The sequence below is a fragment of the Fundulus heteroclitus genome, chromosome 13 (genome assembly GCF_011125445.2).
Source record: "Fundulus heteroclitus isolate FHET01 chromosome 13, MU-UCD_Fhet_4.1, whole genome shotgun sequence".
Lineage (NCBI taxonomy): Eukaryota > Metazoa > Chordata > Actinopteri > Cyprinodontiformes > Fundulidae > Fundulus > Fundulus heteroclitus.
In genome coordinates this window covers 21,346,297-21,367,135 of record NC_046373.1, presented here as the reverse complement: position 1 = coordinate 21,367,135, position 20,839 = coordinate 21,346,297, and the positions used below count along the sequence as shown (strand labels likewise).

General features: G+C 39.7%; 1 protein-coding gene across 1 annotated transcript in view; it reads left to right on the top strand.

Annotated features, from left to right (window-relative positions):
* The window catches only part of skiv2l (SKI2 homolog, superkiller viralicidic activity 2-like), a 28,672-nt gene extending 7,833 nt beyond the window's left edge, over nucleotides 1–20,839 (top strand). The window contains exons 13-29 of the mRNA XM_012870446.3: nucleotides 43–149; nucleotides 240–386; nucleotides 477–573; nucleotides 1,468–1,680; nucleotides 4,492–4,602; nucleotides 4,691–4,802; nucleotides 4,898–5,016; nucleotides 6,604–6,735; nucleotides 6,922–7,059; nucleotides 8,293–8,397; nucleotides 10,579–10,714; nucleotides 10,819–10,945; nucleotides 12,566–12,776; nucleotides 14,193–14,303; nucleotides 16,808–17,026; nucleotides 17,478–17,618; nucleotides 20,400–20,839. Of these exons, the coding sequence (XP_012725900.2) occupies nucleotides 43–149; nucleotides 240–386; nucleotides 477–573; nucleotides 1,468–1,680; nucleotides 4,492–4,602; nucleotides 4,691–4,802; nucleotides 4,898–5,016; nucleotides 6,604–6,735; nucleotides 6,922–7,059; nucleotides 8,293–8,397; nucleotides 10,579–10,714; nucleotides 10,819–10,945; nucleotides 12,566–12,776; nucleotides 14,193–14,303; nucleotides 16,808–17,026; nucleotides 17,478–17,618; nucleotides 20,400–20,600 (2,427 nt within the window). The 3' untranslated portion in view covers nucleotides 20,601–20,839. The remainder of the gene's footprint in view (nucleotides 1–42; nucleotides 150–239; nucleotides 387–476; nucleotides 574–1,467; nucleotides 1,681–4,491; nucleotides 4,603–4,690; nucleotides 4,803–4,897; nucleotides 5,017–6,603; nucleotides 6,736–6,921; nucleotides 7,060–8,292; nucleotides 8,398–10,578; nucleotides 10,715–10,818; nucleotides 10,946–12,565; nucleotides 12,777–14,192; nucleotides 14,304–16,807; nucleotides 17,027–17,477; nucleotides 17,619–20,399) is intronic.

Below are 20,839 nucleotides of genomic sequence, written 5' to 3'. Positions count from 1 at the left end.
CGAAAACAACACGTCTTGTCCTCTCCTCTTGCCGTTCCTCAGAGAGGTGTGGTGTGGGAGGAGGTTCTGATCATGCTCCCCGATCACGTCAGCATCATCCTGCTCAGCGCCACCGTGCCGAACGCCTTGGAGTTCAGCGAGTGGATCGGGTAATTCCTCGTAGCTTCAAACGGGAGGCCGGAGGTGTTGTGTCCGTTCTGACGCTCCTAACCCGAGCCGCTTGGGTTCTTGCTCTCCAGCCGTATTAAGAAGAGGCACATTTACGTGATCAGCACCATGAAGCGGCCCGTGCCCCTGGAGCATTATCTCTACACCGGGAACAGCACAAAGACCCAGAAGGAGATGTTCCTGCTGATGGACGCCGCGGGAAACTTCCTCACCAAAGGGTACGGCTCCGTCCAGAGCGGGCTCTTCTGCCGCCGCCGCCGCCATGCTTTGCTCCGTCTCGGTAAATAAATCGCTGTTCCCATGTTCAGCTACTACACAGCCGTCGACACGAAGAAGGAGCGCACCAGCAAGCACGCTCAGTCGTTCGGCTCAAAGACGGCGCCTCAGAACACCACGGCCAGCCAGGTAAGCGTCCCGCGCCACCAGTGTTGCCAACTCAGCGACTTTGTCGCTATATTTAGCGACTTTTCAGACCCCTCCAGCGACTCTTTTTCAAAAAAGCGAATAGCGACAAATCTAGCGACTTTTGGAGACTCTTACGTGAAAGCACATATCGTTCATAGTCTTGTCCTCCAGCGGCAGGTGCTGCCGTGGGGCGCCTCCCCCGTTCTCCCCCTCCCGCAGGAGTCCCTCTCAGCGCTGCAGTCAGAGCCACAGCATGTTTACCCTCAGCGTCCAGACTGCAAATAAAGCGCACATGCACCGGAATTGATGGCTCATGTTGATCATAAATAACTGAATTTGAAATATTTTATCTTAAATAAATAACGGCATTTGATTCACACAGCCACATGTTCATGTTTTACCGTGATTTGTAGGCTCCTTAGTGGACCACAAGAGAAAAAAGAAAATGTAAAAAAAAAGTTGAAAAGAAAAAATTTGTAACTCCGCCATAGTGTCTCTTTATGGTTCATTTTGCCGGTCTCAAACCCGGGTAAAGGAGGAGGTTTAGTATTGTAATAAAATAAACATTAATAAAAATAAATAAAAAACAAAAATAAATAATAAATAAACATTAATGGACAAAAACAGTAGCTCTATATATTTTGAGTGTTTTTACTCACTTTTTGTCTCTCTCTAACAACGTTGTTTCTCCCACAGCGTCAATAACATGCACATCACATCATGTGGCAGATTATGCAAATTAGGCGATGACATCATTCAGCGACTTTTAGACCAGCCAATAGCTACTTTCCTTACTGAGGAGTTGGCAACACTGCGCGCCACCCGACGCTCTCCGCTCGCCGTCACGCTCTCTGTTCCCACTCCGTTCCACCCGCTTGTTCTCTCCCTCTCCAGGACCGGGCGGTGTGGCTCACCCTGCTACACTTCCTGTCCCAGCGGCAGCAGACCCCCGTGGTGGCCTTCACCTTCTCCCGGACGCGGTGCGACGACAACGCCCGCTCCCTGGACTCCATGGACCTCACCACCTCCGTAGAGAAGGCGGAGATCCACTCCTTCTTCCAGAAGAGCCTGAGCCGCCTGCGAGGAGGAGACCGGCAGCTGCCGCAGGTAAACACGGCTGCGTTCGCTCCTCTTCTGTAACTCCACTCCTGCAGGAGCATCTCAGAATCAGAATCAAGTTTATTGCCAAGTAGGTTTGCACTTACAACAGGGTTCCTGCGGATCCTTAAAAAGTCTTAAAAGGCATTGGATTCTATAATATAAAACTAAGGCCTTAATTGGCATTAAAATGTCTTAAATCAGTCTTTCTTAGGTCTTAAAATTGTTACCAGGTCATAAATAGGATTTTATTTTTGTAATCCTTACCAAACAGTAAAGTAATTGACACAATTATATTTTTTTTAATTTACTGAACGGCTCAATGTAACCATTATTGGTTCCGTCCCGATAGCGGAACCAAAAAAAAAAACTGTTGCAGCCGGACCATAGCTGTTAAAAAGAGTTGGCACTGATTTATAGTTTATTTTAGTAGGGAACAAAACAAAGTTTGTGAATTCAGTTCAGTAGTTGTTAAAAATATATCTGTAATTTGTGTGTTTTTTAGCTTTCTTCCTATATGGAATGTTTTTCAAAATCTTTAACATGTCTACTGAGCCAGAAAGTAATGGTTTATGTTAAAATAAACATTTGGGTGAAGTTGTCGCAACCAGGTTTATCTTGTTTATCGTGAAGTTGGTCTTAACTTTTTTTATTTCAAGTGGCATTAAAAAGTCTTAAAAAGTCTTGAATTTAACTTGCCTTATGCTGTAGGAATGCTGTACAAGGAATTTGACTTGGTGTTGATGGTGCAGACAAAAAATAAAAAAAAAATGGATATATATACAGAAGCTATATACACTCAGTAAACTGTGCGTTAATGTAACGCAGAAGCAATCTCAAGCAAATCTCAATTAGAATATTGTTAATTTATTACATTTCAGCAGTTTTCTGTTAATTTTTGTTAATTTTGATGATTATGGTTTACAGATAATGAAAACCAACAATGAAGATCGTTATAATATTATGATAGACCAGTAAAAAAGATGATTTAATTCAGAAATAAGTTGTGATTTACAACCTATATAATTGTAGGGAAGTCATTGCCACCTCGTCAAAGAAGGTAAGACGCAACAGGTCATTGTGAAAGAAACTGACTGTTAGTAAAATGTTTGGTAAAAAGTTTAGAGGAAGGAAGAAGAGGAGTAGAATGTCCTTTTAAGTGCATGGGGGACATTCTGCTGTGTCCTTAGACTCTCTGAACACAGCAGTGCAGACAGACTGAGGCTAATCCTCCTCCTAGTAACCAGTCCAGGCTGGATTTTTATACTTTCAGTGCTTCTGGATTACCAGAGGCCTGTTTCAAATGTTAAAACATGAGTTTGATTAGAATGGGGGGAATAAAATCAGTCTTTCCTCAGCGCAGTGCTTCTTATTTTCTGTTTCCTGTTGTGCCCGCCTTTGATGAATTAAACATGTTCAGCCACCCCCATCCCAACAAAACGGGTAAAAAATACAACTATTATTGTTTTCAGTTTTAATGCATCAAAGCAGTCGCTCATAAAATTTAAAACGGGATTCTGGGTAATTTACAGACAATGGTTTCTATCAGCTAAAATTTTTCAATGTTGCCACACTTTTTAAACTATACATTACTAACAGCAACATAAAGGGGTTTTAACCCGACTCATGCACTGAGCTATATTATACACTGGAGTGCTGATTTTGCCGAAAAACTGAAGTCACTGGCCGCCATCTTGCTACTCCCTACTCTCACAGAACCCCATAGGATTTGGTTGCAACAACAAGCAGTTTTCTGGCTCAGTGAAAACGTTTCACAGGTAATTCTACAGTCAGTGGATGTACTAACACTATCAACTACTAGGAAATTAGGTGCTGAAATATTTTACATGTTATTCATATTAAATATATATATATATATATATATATATATATATATATATATATATATATATATATATATATATATATATATATATATATATATATATATGTGTGTGTGTATATGTGTGTGTGTATATATATGTATACATATATGTAAATATATGTTTTTTGTATATTGTTATTTATATATTTATAAATGTTATATATGTATATTTAAATAAATAAAATGCTACATATTTCAGCACATGACTTTCTCAGTACTTGATAGTTTTAGAACATAAAATAAAAGTATATGGCATTAGACATTTTAAAAGTTTTAAGCCCCCCCTGAACATGAAAAAAATCCTTGTTATTCGATGCTGTAGCGCACATATTCCCTAGTTACTGGGGGAAAATAGGGAGTACCAATATGGCGGCTGGTGGCTTCAAAGCGACTCGTTCTAACAGCGGGCGATTAGCACTCCAGTGTATTATATAGCTCAGTGGACTCATGCCTGCAGTCAAAACAAAGGATGAAACAAAAATGTCCACTGCCTGCGGACACAGCAGCTCGTTCTCTGTCTGGAAACGAGGCACGTTACTTTTTAAAGAGCCACGAAATTACCCAGAATAGACGAGCTGAAAACATGGTGAAAATAATATTAAAGATAAACATCTGTTACATTAAGTTTTATCCTTTTTTTTTTTTTTAGGAGTTTATTAATATTTTTTAATCTACATTCATCTTCCCAGTTAAACTATTAACGGCAGGTACAGACCAAACAGCAGGGGGTGCTGTTGTCACAGTTAGATGGATTTAGAAGTCCATATTAACAAAAAGGCAAGGCTGTTGTCCCTGTATCTATATATCAACCTTGTTCTATGAGCATTTCAGTCCACGGACCTAAATCCTCCCGAAACCTTGATTCGCCTTGTTAAGTAGCTGCTTTTGTATCCTGTAGCAGAACATAATGAGAGACGTACGACTTGCTTGTGTAGATCTTGCTCATGCGGGACCTTCTGAAGAGGGGCATCGGCGTCCATCACAGCGGCATCCTGCCCATCCTGAAGGAGGTCATCGAGATGCTTTTCTCCCGGGGTCTCGTAAAGGTGAGTCCCTGTTTGCTTTTTAATTCAACAGATTTCCTATTAAAGGGGTCGCTTTGGTTCACCGCAGACCCCTTCCGACTTCCCATAGGTGCTGTTTGCCACGGAGACGTTTGCGATGGGGGTGAACATGCCGGCCAGGACCGTGGTGTTCGACAGCATCAGGAAGCACGACGGCACCGGCTTCAGGAACCTGCTGCCAGGTTTGAAGCTCTCCTGAGTCGACCCTCTCTGTCCTCGGATAAATAAGCAGAATTTTGATGTTTTTTTTCCCCCGTTTCTGGATCTTTGCCTCAAGGTGAATATATTCAGATGGCCGGCCGAGCAGGAAGGAGGGGCCTGGACGCCACGGGCACAGTGATCATTTTGTGTAAGTCGGGCGTTCATGAGATGGCCGATCTGCACGTCATGATGATGGTGAGTCCCTCCATGTTGAAAAACGCTATTGGGGATTTTTTTTTTTTTGTCTTCACAAACTCCAAGCCCTCTGTTATTCAAATGTTTTGCATGCTGAGTTAATCTTTTTAATTCAGCTGTGTGTGCCAGCTTCATTTTTCTTAATTTTTGCCCTGATTTTGTCTCTGGAAAAATAGAAAATTTGTTATTATCCTCTCATCATGTGCCTATATCATGTATTTATTAAATTGTTTAATGGTTTGTTTGAACTGCTGTTTTTTTCATACAGGCTTCAAAATAGAATTGGCTTAGAGTTAGATTAGCAAGGCAGAAAGTCTAAGAAGCCTCCTAGTTTTGGCTTGGAAGGTTATTTACAAGCTTTTTGCATAATTCTGGTGGGATATAAATACACATTTGTATTATTATTTAAATGTAGTTTGAATTATTTTTCAGCAGGGTTACTGTTGAAGCCGCTCCAGAAGCTTTTTCATCTGCAGCTTGATCTACGTTTGGGTTAGATGCTCTGTTTGGATATTGATGTGTTGCATAACTTGGGCTCAAATATCTTTGCTACTTATTTGAGGCAAAGATGAAGAATTTGGAGGCAGTCTTCCTTCAGTACCACTGGCAGCAGAACAGCCCCCAGAACAGTTTCTTGGTTCTTCACCATTAGTTTCTATCTAATGATGATATTTGTGGGATTTCTTTCTAGACCAGGGGGGTCCCGAGATCATCCAAATTTCTGACTTTACAATGTCACAGAGATATATTTGTTTTAATACAGCAAATGTATGCTTTTGATCGTGAAAAAAAATATTTCTCGAAAATGTACGACTATTCGATGTCTAAAAACATTAAAAAATGTTCTCACAAATACGAGAAAGGGATCTAAAAAGTTTGTAGGTTTTTTGTGGAAACTTACTCCTCTGTGGCCAGTAATTTATTTACTTTGATCAACAATTGCCGTGATAAATGTATATTTTATTTTTATTCTTTGGGATATTAAGAGAATAAACTGATAATATTAGGCGTATAAGAATATGAGAATAAACACAGGGGGAAGACTGTGGGTGTTTTTATGGGGGTTCTCACAAAATTACTACTATATTCTCACAACATTATCCCTTTATTCTCCTAATTTTGAAAAAGAAATCCTTCCCCTAACCCCGCCAAGATGGGGACACCCATCTCTGGCACTGTTATTATGGGGGTCCATGCTGATAAATTTGGTAACGCCTGGTCTAGACCATGGCTCCAAAAGGCTTTTTTTTTCTTTAATAAAACGCCCATTGTTCTTAGTATTGTTTAGGGCAATGATCTATCCGCTAACTATTGAATAAGTCAGACAGCTATACGTCTGCAGGAAGAAAAATGGTTTATTTATTTTGATTCTGTCTGTATGAGAGATAATCCAAAAGGAATCCAAGCTTCTGCACCCAATTTCCCTTATCCGTTCCATCCCAGGAATGTGACTAATTGATAGAAACAACAGGTGCATTTACCAAGGGATGAGCTTTCAGGAGCTGCCGATGGATAGAAAGACCAGTGTTTTTCAGAAAGAGTCTCGTCTCTTAGATCTGTCCTGATTTCTGTCTGTGTCCGGCTCAGGGAAAGCCAACCGTCCTCCAGTCCCAGTTCAGACTGACCTACACCATGATCCTAAACCTGCTGCGGGTCGAAGCTCTCCGAGTCACCGACATGATGAGAAGGAGCTTCTCTGAAAGCCACAGAGACACTCAGGTAATCCCTTGTTCAAGCGCGGTCGCAAAAAAAAAAACACGTAAAGATAATCCTCAGATACAGGATTACAGATCCTGGCTTGAGAAATACCAGAGGAGCAAAGAGAGAAACAGAAGCAGTTTCACTTTTCGTGTCTGTCGTTAGTCATGAACGCTGCCATTTATCTCTCTGCTCCTGCGGCTGTAGGCACACGAGAAGAGGATCAGCCATCTGAAGCAAGTCCTGGCATCTCTTCCTCCCTTAGACACAGAGGGCCAGCTCTCTGACATTTTGCCTTATTACCACACGGTGACAGAGTTGCGGCACACCAGAGAAGCCCTGCAGGTAACCCCACACACAGAAGACGCCCGGTCCTCTGCCATAGCATCTGATTCATGTACTTCCTGACCCTATAAATACATGTTTGCTTGCGCTTTAGATTGGGAAGTTGGGAATTTAATTAGTGGTCACTGCTGGAGGAACTGTACCCGTATTTGGGCTAAAGCGCTAACGGTACAAACGGTCCACCGAAGGTTACATCCGTCTCATTCGATCACAGCCGTCATTCGGAATACGACTCGCACATATTGATCTTTTTGCTTTCTGTCAAGTGTGGTGACTGGAAACGAACTAGTTAAGCTCAAATTATCTAAAGCACTCCACACCAAACTAATGCGAGACTGTCTGCTGATGACGACAGGCTGCGGTGAAAGACCCACCTGCTTGTTTTTAATCTGCAGTGCGCTGAAAGGTTGTTGGTTTCCACGGATAACACAACATTAGAGAGAGGGTAAAAAATTTGGTAAGCTCAATGATCATATAATAGCAATAATAAGCTATTATAATACACAATTGCCGGTATACATACGCAGATAATCGGCGTTTGTATTTTTATTTCATGTCCTCGATAGAAGGCGGCATTTTAAATGTACTAGTCGGAACCCATCATAGATTTTAATAGCTTCGCTAACCTTGAGTGCAATCTAAACCCTGCTAGGCTTGTAACAAGCGCCACCTAGTGTTCAGACAGTGTCAACCCAGATGAGTGAGTGTTTTAGCCTACATTTTTTCTGTTTTCATAAAAGAATATGTTTTAGGTTTTATTTTTGTTCTATATTGCTTTTATTTTGCATGCACTAAAGATTAATTTAACTGAAACCCTTTCTTACTTTTTAGGTGTGTTGACTTAATCGCATTATCCGTTTAATATATATAATTTAAGGCATTGTTTTGCTTAAAATTTGCTGAGAATATTGGAAATACTTTAAATCTTAACGTTCTCTTACCTTAGAGCTTCCTTATTAGCGAAAGTGTTTTTATTTTCTTTATTTGTTCTTTGTCCTTGTTTCTTTGATGGTTGTTTTCGGTTGAAGTTAAATGAAAGGAAACCTAACTTTAAAATGTGGAATTCTGTTGTTGTGCTTTTCGATCATAACCGCTTCAATCCATTTACTAGACCAAAATTTAGGTACATCCCATCCCTGATTTAGGCGTACCGTTACGCCTTTACGGTTCATAGGAAGCTAGCTTTACTAACTCTGGCCTCAGCTTCCTGTTTATCTGCCGTCTTGATTTCAGCAAGCCATCCTGGAGTCTGTGAACGGGCTGAAAGCGTTGTCTGTTGGTCGAGTTGTCATCGTCAACAACAAGCAGCATCTCAACGCACTGGGAGTTATCCTACAGGTAGGTGTGAGGAAACAGTTTCTTCTGAAACAGATCCTGGACTCAGGTTTTGTTCTTTGTCAGGTAGCTTCTAAGTGCAGAGCCGTTATATTCTCTTTATTGTACTTCTCACATGCACTTTAATTTATTTTTTTTATTTTTATTTTGTTGATTCCTTGACTCTGCGACCCGTATTCTAATAACTGATTCTGATTTGCATTTTCTGTGTTTTCTGCATGACATAGAGGCCTGTGAGCGGGTTAATAGTTGGTCATAGGGTGGATGCAGGGCTTCAGGACCACACAGACCAGATGTGTTAAATTACCCTGGCTTATTTAGATAGCAAATAATTGTCAAAGTACAACAAAAGCTGTTTGACTTTACACAAGGGATGGACTTTATTTTTTTAATGTTAATCGATTTTATGACATTTTCTTATCATGAGAATAATTTTGATTCCATTTAATAATCTCAGTATTGCCTGGATTGTTGCTTTTACGATTTTTTCCACAATTGTTTCCATGAGAACATCATCAAATATCAATAAATCTAAAGTATATATATATTTAGTTCCTGTACGTCGCAGCCTCTGAGCTGCTTAAAGAATGATTCAAAGAAATTGTATATGCGTTATCGTAAATTTTAGCATTCTCACAATAAATATCACAAATTATTGAGATAAAATTTTAAGTTTATATTGCCCTTCCCTACTTTACACTCATGAGCGATATTTACCATATTATCATTTTTTTTTAAAGCATAACTACAATAGAGTATAAATACCTTTATTGACCCACAATGGGGAAATTTGACAGAAAATACCAGACTTGCACACAGATTAATTAATGTGAAAAATGCTAAATTAAAATTTAAGCGGTGCAGCAAAAGAGAGAGCCTTATCAGAGGGGGGGAAAATAACAGGGAAATTATTATTAGTTAGGGCATATTCATATAAATATGTAGAAAAACAGCAGCTAATTTACAGAACGTTGTAAAAAAAAACCATACAATTTGCATGAATGTACCAAAGAAACACTTCCAAGCGTGCAAATAGTCGTTAATGCAGCAGCAGACAGTATAAAGTATTTTAACAGAAGTCTGGAAGAACGACCTGCGGAAGCACTCCTTAGAGCATCTGGGATGCAGCAGTCTGTCACTGAAAGACTTGCATGGGGTGAGACAGACATTGTCCACCAGTGACATTTTCCTTACAGTCCTTTTGTGTCCCACCACCTTCACTGGGTCCAGGGGACATCCCAGAACAGAGCCGGTCCTCCTCATGAGTTTATCCAATCGTTTCCTCTCAGCTACAGATAAGCTTCTGCTCCATCAAACTATACAATAAAAGATGGCTGATGCCACAACAGAGTCAAAGAAGGTCCTCAGGAGCGCCCCCTGCTGGCTTGGAATGCATGTTTTGTAAACCATAAATTCTAATTGATCTAATTGATGGTTTTCGCAAACACCAAAAACTGAAGGTGTTACCTTCTTATTTTATTTTTCCCGCTGTTGGTTTCATGAGTGCATCAATAAATATTACTACATTTGAACATGCAACTTTAGTAAGTCCGTGCCTTTAATACGGAGGGACCCGGGTTTGAATTGGCCACATCTGCCAAGTCTGTGTGCAAGTCGCAATGACTTGCTTTGGCGACTCTTGAATAAGGGAGCCGCAAAAAGGACTCACATTTGAAATAATGATTAAAAACAATTATTGTATGCTGTTTACTTTAATCACACTTCCTTACGTAACTGGTTTCCTAAAGCAGCCCATTTCATAATGGGTAAATGTTTTTTAGAGCAGTATTGTGCTTGTGGGGCTTTGACTGCAGTCACAGGCGAGCGATTGGCAAAAAAAACAACTGCCGGTCATTTGTAAGTTCTTTTTTATTGTCCATTTTACCATTGTCACAATAAATGTCACAAAATATCAAGATAAAAACTGAAAGTCCAAAAATCCTGCTGTGATGCAATCAAGTTGCAGTTTCCTTTGAAGAAATCTGCAGGACATTCAGCGAGTCATTTACACCTGCAGACTGGTTTAGCTCCATCTCATCCAGCCTTTGTGTCCAAGCAGCAGGACGTGGCCCAGAAAACCAGCAGAAAAAAAAAATCACCTGATTTTTGTGATCAACAGCAAAGCGACCCCTGTGAGTGATGGTTCTTTGTCCTTATAATAACCCCAAACTACTTGTTTTCCAGGTGTCCAACGACGCCGTGAATCGCACCTTCACCGCGCTCATCATCTGTGAGAAGGGGAACGAGGAAGGAGGCCCAAACGGCGAGGACAACGGTGCTTTACCGCACCTCTACAATACAGCTCTGTTCGTACCTGAAGGTAGAGCTATGCTAACTCTTTAATTTTTTTTAAAACCTAAAACAACATTTGCTGTTCAGCTGCAGGATTATATTTTTCTGATGTTGTCTTGTTGGTTGTGTCAGGTCCATGCAGCCACACGGTGCAGAAGCTAAAACTGCAGGACATCTCCGCCATCACAGTAAAAACCCTTAAAGTGATTCCCGACAGAATAATTGATAACTACAACAAGAGGCAGCAGCCGCGGTTCAGGTGACGTCAGCATTTATCTTTCATGTTGTAAAGAATGGTTTGGAAATCATGTTTGAGATCGTGTTTGAGACAATACTAACGTTTCCACTGTGCAGCAAATAAAAGCTGACTCCACATAAATTGTTGTCATGTAGACTGCTATTTTATATATATATATATATATATATATATATATATATATATATATATATATATATATATATATATATATATATATATATATATATATATATATATATATATATAAATATAAATATATAAATGGTAGGCTTATGTTGACCCAAAAATAGCATAACTTAATGTCATGCTACGCTGTGCAGACACTCTGTCTACACTGACGAAGATTCAATGACAAACGCTTGGAGTGGCTGACATTGCAGGGGGGAGTTTGACTTATTGATAATTGTTTAACCACTTGGGGGTGCTTATAGGACATTTAACTTTCATCACTTGATGGTCTGTTATGAAAAACATTGGCTTTGATGTCACAACTTCATCTATCCTGACCATTAAACCCTGAGGTCCACAAATTTCCAGAAAGAAATAAACTAATTTTACTATACTATTTTACTATAGATACTCCTTCATGAAGTATCTTTTTGTCAGTAGGTTGCAAACAACTTGCTTTTTCATAATTTTGATGCCATTGGCTATAAAAATCAAATGTCCAGTTGAAGAAAATGCATTAAACCTAAACAATTAAAATACTGTTGGTTAAATAATAAAAACTGTTGATCTTTAATTCAAAAAAATGTAAATTTCCTATAGTATACTATAAAAACAAGCTCTTGTTTCAAAGAGATGTGTAACGTTTGTGGCTCTACACAAAATTTGTTTAGCTGGACCGAGGGCAAAAATGGCTCTGCGTGTTGTAGGGCTGCACGATTAATCGCATTTGCAATATAATCCCAATTTAAAAAAAAAAGCAATTTCCAAATCGCAGATGTCTGCAATTTTTGCCTATGTAACAATTAATGAATCAGACGTGTCCTTTTAGGTGTCAGTAATATGTTTAAAGTGGGTTTGCCTCCACATGGAAGGGAAGACAGTTGCAGCAGTGAGATAATCTAATTTTATTACTTGTTTTAGAGTTTATATAATCAATACTTTTACAAGAAACTCAGGAATCTCATCATAGCATTAGGTACTGGTCAATCAGTTCAATACATAGACTTGCTTGTTGGTTGCACTTTGCACTTTATGTTCAACAAGGATTGATGTCCAAATCAATTAAAAGCTGTTCTCTTGAATAGTATTCTGATTAATAAAAAGATTAAAAGTGCTTGTTTTTAAATAGTCCTTGTTTACAAACATCTTTATCTAGAGGCCATTTTTGTTGCTTGTGGTTAATGCAGAGAAAAGTCAAAATCAAATCGCAATTTGGTTAATATATATCTTAAGCAGAACCCAATCATTTCTGCTCCGAGTTGAAACGCAGCGGCTCTTTTAGCACCTAATCTGCACAGCGATGAAACAGATTGATTTGTTGTTTGTATATGTTTAAAAAGACATGATAAATTAAACTGAAAAAAAAAAAAGCACTTTAAAGGCTTGGAGGTGAAAATAAACGGATGCTCTTGCAGCTATGGTTTAATCATCTCCCCCTCACTCATTATTCAGGAACGACCCTCCAGGCCAGGCCATCTCCACAGCGACGCAGGAGCTGCTGCGACTGGCCGAGGCGAACCCGGGCGGCATGGCCACCCTGGACCCGGTGAACGACCTCCAGCTGAAGAGCGTGGAGGTGGTGGAGGACTCCATGAGGCTCCGCGTGCTTCAGGACAGCCTGAAGGACTTCAGCTGCATCCACTCGCCCACCTTCGCAGAGCAGGTTTGTGTTTTCCCCCGATGTGTTTGATTACCCGTTTCCCCCTGTTTATATTTTTGAGAGACGCAGCAAATACTAGACAAGGGATATTAAAGCGGCGCTCTGAATCTCTTTTGTACAGCAGCTGAATATTGAAAGAGCTAATTAACATCACAGCTCTACACGAGACACTTAGCCTGGTTTTCGTGGCGTGTCCTGTTTGTTTCATTTCAGCCCTGCTCCAGTTTTTCCTTTCATCCCTCCGTCAGTTCTCCTCTTAGCTTCATAATAATAACATCAAACTCCACCTTTAAACATCTGCTCTCATGCTCTGGGAGAAGTCTTTCTAGCAGCCTCAGTGAGGAGATAAAGATGCAAGAATGTGAGCTGCTTCTATAATTAAACACGTAGCCGCGGCTCATCGCTGTCTCATGATAAGACGCTTTAACTCGCCGTATCACACGCTCCTCTTATCTGTCTGCATCCTCACTCCCTCAGGTCTTTAGTCAATACTCTGGGTTTTAACTCCTTATTAATGCACCTCGGATGAGTAATAAAAGCCATTTGTGCGTGGCAGAGTGAACGAAAGTAAACCCCGGTTGGGGTGTAGGGTTCTGGCCTTTACAAAAAAATGTACATGCAACATATTCCACACCATGCTATTATTAAACAAGGATAAAGCCAAAATTGAGAAGATGTTTGCTGGAAAAATGTGGTTATTTAGTCTTGGAGTGGTGTGATTGAGCGGGTTTGGGATGGAAATAAACTGAGTTTTGCTTTATATTACTTAAAATGGCGGAAACACTAAGATAGTTCAGAGCCACACAAGCAGCAGGCGGATGGATCCGGTAAAATTTGATCTCAGGTTTAACCTTCATGATTTTAGTAAATAAATTTCTGCAATGAAAAGATTATCTCACGCTGGAGCTACAGATCTGTAAAAGACTAAGATATACAGTATATTTGCACCCCTTTACAGATTCCTTCAGTTTTGTTTTTTTACTTTTTTCCACATTTCAGATAAAAAATTTTATATAAAAAATTAAAAATCTACTCAAACCAAGGTGACCCTGTGTGAAGAAGTAATGACCTCCTAAACATAATAGCAAGCCTTTTCTTACTAATTTATTCACATCAACGCTTCCACCTATTGATGAACGATTAACAAAGTCTTTGTTTTTTTCCTAAGGATATGACTGATACTTCGTTTAAATCCTCTCATAGCAACAAGGGTGTACTTTTTTTTATTTAGCTTAATTTTTCTCTGACAAATATCAACGTGAAACCTGTAGAGTAGTTTTCTTCACGTAAAGCTAAAATCAAATCCCAGCATAAAAGGGTGTACTTTCTTTCCTTTGTTCCTTTTTTTTAAGAATTGCTTTTTTAGTTGTGTTTCTGTTGCACAGTGTGTTTAAAATTGGTCTCGTGTTTTCCTCTCAGTTTACTCGGATTAAGGAGAGGATGAGCGTGCAGGAGGAGCTGGACCGGCTGCTGTTCCTGGTATCGGACCAGTCCCTGAGTCTGCTGCCCGAATACCACCAGAGGATCAAGGTCTGGATCTTTTACCCCCGGGTTCCTCTGCCGTTTGTTCAAGTTTATAAAACGGTTAAACGTAACAGAGTTAAAAGAGAAAATTAGAGAAAACTATAAAATAATTCTGTTTTCATGGTTAATTTGTATCTCAGATGTGAAAGAGGATGATCTGAATATCCAAAAGCTAGGAGGTTTGAATTAAGAAATTTAAAAGAACTGGATTCAGAAAGTCTGCAGAAAGGGGGAAAAAATAACATTTTCTCTGATAAATCTCTACTTGTAGATTATCTTTCTATTTGCGCTCCATCACTATAAAATTAACTGTTTTTAGCGCTGATTGAGAACATCTTAGGATTGTGAAGAATTACTAAATGAACCTGTTTTTTTTTTGTTTTGTTTTTTTTGCTGGTGCTATCAGAAACAGTTGAATCGTTACCAACCAATCGTTACCAATAGTTTTTGTGCCGCCTAACAATACAATTTGTCTTGTAAAATGATTCACACCCCTTGACATTTCCCACATTTATACCACAAACTGCAAACATTAGATTGAGTGAAGTTCAAGTGAAAGCATGCAATCAAGACCCTTTTGTTTTTAAATGGTTTAGAAATCTGAAAAGTGTGGCATGTGTTTGTTTTCAGGCGTTCCCCAGCCTAAAGTCTTTTAGAGCCAGTGTTCTTCCAGTGTTAACTTTCACTTTATCCATCTTCCACATTAGAGTACCTTTCGTTAAAGCAAAGCATCCACGTGGCATGATGCTGCCACCACCATGTTTCACTGTGCCGTGTTCTTCAGGGAGAGGCGCAGCGCTAGTTTCCCTCCACTTACGGTGTTTTCCGTGTAGAAAAGTGAGGCAAGAGTTTCATTTTGGTCTCAGCTGATCAGATTATTAAATTTCTCCACACTGAGGTCCCTGTTCCGTCTGGGGTGTTCCTTGGTCTTCATTATGCTGCTTCACGTTTGCTATTTTTACGTGACGAAATGTGCAAACATTGAACCGATGGGAATACTTTGCAGCGACCTGTAACTACTTATATATTATGTAAGCTTTCTAACCAAATTTGGCCTAAATCATAATTTTTATGGATAATTTTAGTGCTATTTCACCTTTTTGTTTGTGTGTTATTATTATTATTTTTTTTATATTATTATTTAACTTTTTTTATTATTTGTTCCAGGGACTTGAGAAAACGTTAGAAAGCATGAAAATAATTGGAATCCTTCCTGTTGGAATGAACAATTTTAGGGGGAAAAAACCCATAATGTAAATAATGCCTAAAATGCGTTAAATATATTACGCCAATAATTAAAAAATATTAAATATTAAAATTAATTATACTATATTTTGTAAATATTTTTAAATAAGATATCATGTTAAAATAAGTACTAAAAACAAAAAACTAGAATAAATAATCAAAATAAGAATTAAATAAGATTGAATAAAAAAATATTGCACACAGCAGCAACTTTGGTGATTTGTGCACTCTACAAATATTCTGTTCATTAACAATTACATAAATGACACAAACTGTTAAATAAATAGATATTAAATTACTTCATAATATGAGATATTTAATAAATTGTTATACCGAATTGAAAACTTATGGTCTGGGTTTGTGCAACATTCCCTCTAAAAAATAAGCAAAGTTCAATAAAAACTAGAATAAATAACTGAAATAAGGACAATAGGACTAAATAAACAACATCAAAATTTCTTTAATGAACAATAAATGGCTAAAACCTTTGCAACTTAAATTTCCAGTGCACATTAAAAATAATTCCCATAAATAATTGCAAAATAGGAAAAGTTGATAACTATTAAATAAACTGAAATTAATATATTTCTGGAATACCAAAATAATTGACCCACATTTTGTTTAATACTGTTTCAATGTCGCTGCATTCTAACTTTAATCTTAATTCATCAAACATATCTTACATTTTAAGTACTTAACTTCCATAAATCTGCTGCAAATCTGCTGCAAAATAAATAAGATAAGATAAGATAGTCTTTATTGATCTCACATTGGAGAAATTCACTTGTCACATCAGCTCAATAGTCAGGAGAAGGTGCCAAAAGTAAGAAAAGGGTGAATCACTTATATGCAGTGTATCTTCCTATATACAGTGGAACAAAAAGAAAATGAGAAAAAAATAATAAGAATAAAAATACAAAGGAAATCGGAGTAGGCAGATGATGTTTTGTGTACTTCCCAGTTTTTTATATATATATATATATATATATATATATATATATATATATATATATATATATATATATATATATATATATATATATATATATATATATAGCAGCAGCAGAATTCTTCCTGGTCATAGCACAGGTTATAGCACAGTGTATTAAATAGATTATTGCACATTAAATCAGTATATATCTTATTTTTGTGAGGCAAATGCGTGTGGCTTTAAAGAACCGGGTGCCGTTGCGTGAACGTTGATCCGTGCGGATCCGGGCCAAACCCAGACGGGTTTATTAATATCGCCTCTCTGTGGCCCGCAGGTCCTTGAGTCGCTGCAGTACATCGACGGCAGCGGGGCGGTGCAGCTGAAGGGCCGGGTGGCCTGTCAGATCAGCAGCCACGAGCTGCTGCTCACCGAGCTGCTGTTTGAGAACGCCCTGAGCCCGCTGGCGCCCGAAGAGAGCGCTGCCCTGCTGTCCTGCTTGGTCTTCACCCAGAACACGCAGACGGAGCCGCACATCACCGGCACGCTGAAGGAGGTGAGGAGAGGAGCGGGGACGCTGCCGCTTTGCACGTCACGAACAGTGCAGATGCCGAAGCGACACGTTGCAGAGACTCCACGGTGACTCATGTTGTAAAGGGCTCTGTGGCTCTGATGCATAACATCCTGCAGAAAGGACAGCGAGGCCACGTCTCCTGACTCAGACCAGTCACCGGGGCACTTATTAAATCACTTGCTGGGTTGGAGTGTGTGTCAGGAGCCGCCTTGACACAAAAAAGCGCTTTACAGGAGCTTAAATTAATGATGAACCGATGCACCGTTTGTGAAAAGAAGCAGTTGGTGAAACAGATTTCCTGGAAGCTGATGTCGTTATCCTCCTGTTGACACCTAGGAGTACTTTCTGGACTTTAGTCAAATGGGTCTTACAGGTGTTACCCACTTTGTCATCTTTTTTTTCTTTTTTTGTTTTTTTCTCCCCCTCCTCTCAGGGCATCAACCGCGTGCTTTCCGTGGCCCAGCGAATCGGACAGCTGCAGCGGGAGTGTGGGATAGCGCAGACGGCCGAGGAGTTTGTGGGCCAGTTCAAGTTCGGCTTGACTGAGGTGGTGTACTGCTGGGCCAGAGGCATGGTGAGACGAGCCACGTTCAGATCAGGGCTCAACGATTTTGGAAAATAATCTAATTGCGATTCTGTTTTCTTAATATTGCGATTTAATGCAATTTTTTCCGGTTTAATTTATCATGTGTTTTAAAATATATACAAACAACAAATCAGTTAGGTTCCTCGCCGTGTGGATTAGTTGCTAAAAGACCCACAGCATCCAAACTCGGAGCAGAAATGATTGCGTTCTGCCTACGATATATTTCAACCAAAATTGAAATTTTGATTTTTCTCTGCATTAATCTCAAGCAACAAAAATGGTCTCTAAATAAAGATGTTTGTAAACAAGGATTATTTGAAACATGAACTTTTAATCAGAATACTATTCAAGAGAACAGCTTTTAATTTAATTGGACATCAATCCTTGTTGAACATAAAGTGCAAAGTCCAACCAACAAGCAAGTCTATGTATTAAACTGATTGACCAGTACTTAATGCTGTGTATGATTATATAAACTCTAAAACAAGTAATAAAATTAGATTATCTCACTGCTGCAACTGTCTTCCCTTCCATGTGGAGGCAAACCCAATTTAAACATTTTACTGACACCTAAAGGACGCGTCTGATTCCCTAATTGTTACATAGCCAAAAATTACAGACATTTGCGATTTGGAAATTGCGTTTTTTTAAATCGCGATTATATTGAAAATGCGATTAATTGTTCAGCTCTAGTTCTGACCCACTTTACACCTGATTGCATCCAAAACTTATCCGGGGGGGTAACATTGTGTCAAGGAAAACCAGTGACGCTATCATGGTAGCTCTGGTTTCTGACTGAAATTTGACCGACAGCGTTTATTCCTGAAAGGTTGGACCATTGGAATGCTTTTTGTCATAGGAGTCATAGTGCAATGTATTTAAGAAGCAATTAATACTGCAATCTATTATGTTCAAACAGTTGCTTTTGGGATCGGTGATGACATCAATGCCATCACAGACCGCATAATATACTACATACACTTCGGCTTTGAGAAAACTCTTCCCTCCGGGGAAGTACCGTGCTGCAACAACAACAACAAGGCGTAGCATAACCCTGATAATAAAAAGCTCTCCTGAAGGAGAAGGAGAGAGCCTTCAGATCAGTAAAACTGGTTAAGGATGGAGGAGGAATATTGAACAGCAGCTGCAGTAGCAGGCCATTAGTGGGTTGAATATTATTGAACCAATTTATATTTAATGTGCAGTATAAAGTCTTAGATCTTAGCATTTGTGTGAGACCAAAATGAAAGTGCAATAGCTACTATGGAAGTAATATAACATTATTATGTTAAATGTTAAAGCACTGTGTATACAGTCTAAGCCAATAATATATATGTATATATTATGATATATATGATATATGATAATAATATGATATGTATTTAAAAAATGATAAAAGAATCCACGTTTCATCATAAAAAATCTTTAAGATATTTTCAAATGGTCAAGACTCTAGAGAAAACACGATAAACAGAAAAAAAATAAAGCATTAATTTATTTCTGCTTTAGGAACATAGCCAACATACACCCCAGATAATAAGCGGTCTATCCAGCTTCTTAAAAAGAAACAAAAACATTCGTCATTTCCATCAAACACAATGTTTTTACTGAAAGGTTGCCTCTGTCCTACTTGTGTCGTTTTAGCGATGAACTTAGCTTCTTATCAACTTTATGTTAACCTGACCCTAGCCAGATTGATATCGCTCTGCCTAGCTTCACTCACTTCCATCTGGGACATCTTCCATAGAGAGTGATTTCTCCAACCAATTTTATTGTCCAGCCAATCAGGACGCAGGGCTGGAGTTTCATAGATGTGACGTAGTGGAGAAGCGACCGTGAAAAAAAACAATGGCGGCTCGCATCGAGGAAGCAAGCGTTAGCATTGATGCTGCTATTTCTTCCATGTTGTCCAATCTACCTAATATTGTTTCATTAAAAGAACATCAGAGAACGACTCTGAAGGCTTTTGTTGGTGGAAACCATGTTTTTGCCCTTCTCCCGACCGGATTTGGCAAGTTTAGTTTTCCGCGGCGCGCCCGTGGCGGAGCGGTTAGCGCGAACTATGCTAGGAGGCCTTTAGTCCTCGACGCGGTCGGCCCGGGATCGACTCCGACCCGCGGCGCTTTGCCGCCTGTCTTCCCCCCTCTTCCTGTCAGCTCACTGTCAATAAAACGCCACTAGAGCCACGAACACATAAAAAAAAAGTTTTGTTTTTTCCTGCGTCGCTCTCATCAGTGTCACGGGTTAGCTTCGGTGTGAGTGGTTGAAATAGCACGTCGATAAAGATGACAGACAAGTGGCTTATCCAATCATATGCAAGGATTTTTGATAAGGCCCAGCCTTCAAAAAAGGCAATTCCTATGGAGAGGTCCCAGATGTATGTGAGTGGAGCTAGGCGGAGCAATATACATCTGGCTAGGGTCAGGTTAACTTTATGTTGCATTGAACAGCAAACGTCACCAAACATATTATTGGCACTGAGAGCCCAAATGCTTGAATAATTAGCTAACATTTATTGCACGTCAGGTGACTTTTTATATGCATACTGCGATCTATGATATTGCGATGACGGAAAACATGCGATATTTTGTGCAGCCCTACTTCAACCTGTTTGAAACTGCTGTTAAAAGCAGTTTCTAATAACTATTTTGCTGCCACGCCCGTACGCTCCGGAGCATAAAGCTGCTTTTTTACACGGGTGGTCAAAACCTGCCGACGGTTTATTAAACAAGCGCACCGCTTCCCTCCCCCCTGTTTGTCCCACCGCAGCCGTTTGCTGAGATCGCGCTGCTCACAGACGTCCAAGAGGGCACGGTGGTGCGCTGCATCCAGCGTCTGGACGAGGTGCTGAAGGAGGTGCGACAGGCCGCCCGCATCGTGGGAGACTCCGTCCTGGGGAGCAAGATGGAGAGGGCCTCTTTGGCCATCCGCAGGGACATCGTCTTCACCGCCTCCCTCTACACCCACTGAGGAGTCTACGACCCTGAAGGGAGGGGCGGCGACGCATGGTGTGAGGGAACGAGCTGTAGCTCGTGGGTGCCGTACACAGGGGGAGGGTGGAGATGTTTCGAGTTGTATGTGCCTGAAGAAAACCTTATAAGCATGTCGATGTTTACATGGAAATCTTTGACCAGGAAGAAGAGATTTTAACTAACAGACCAAATGCTGTTGTAATTTATTGTACAGAAATAAAATCTGTGTTCCAAAAA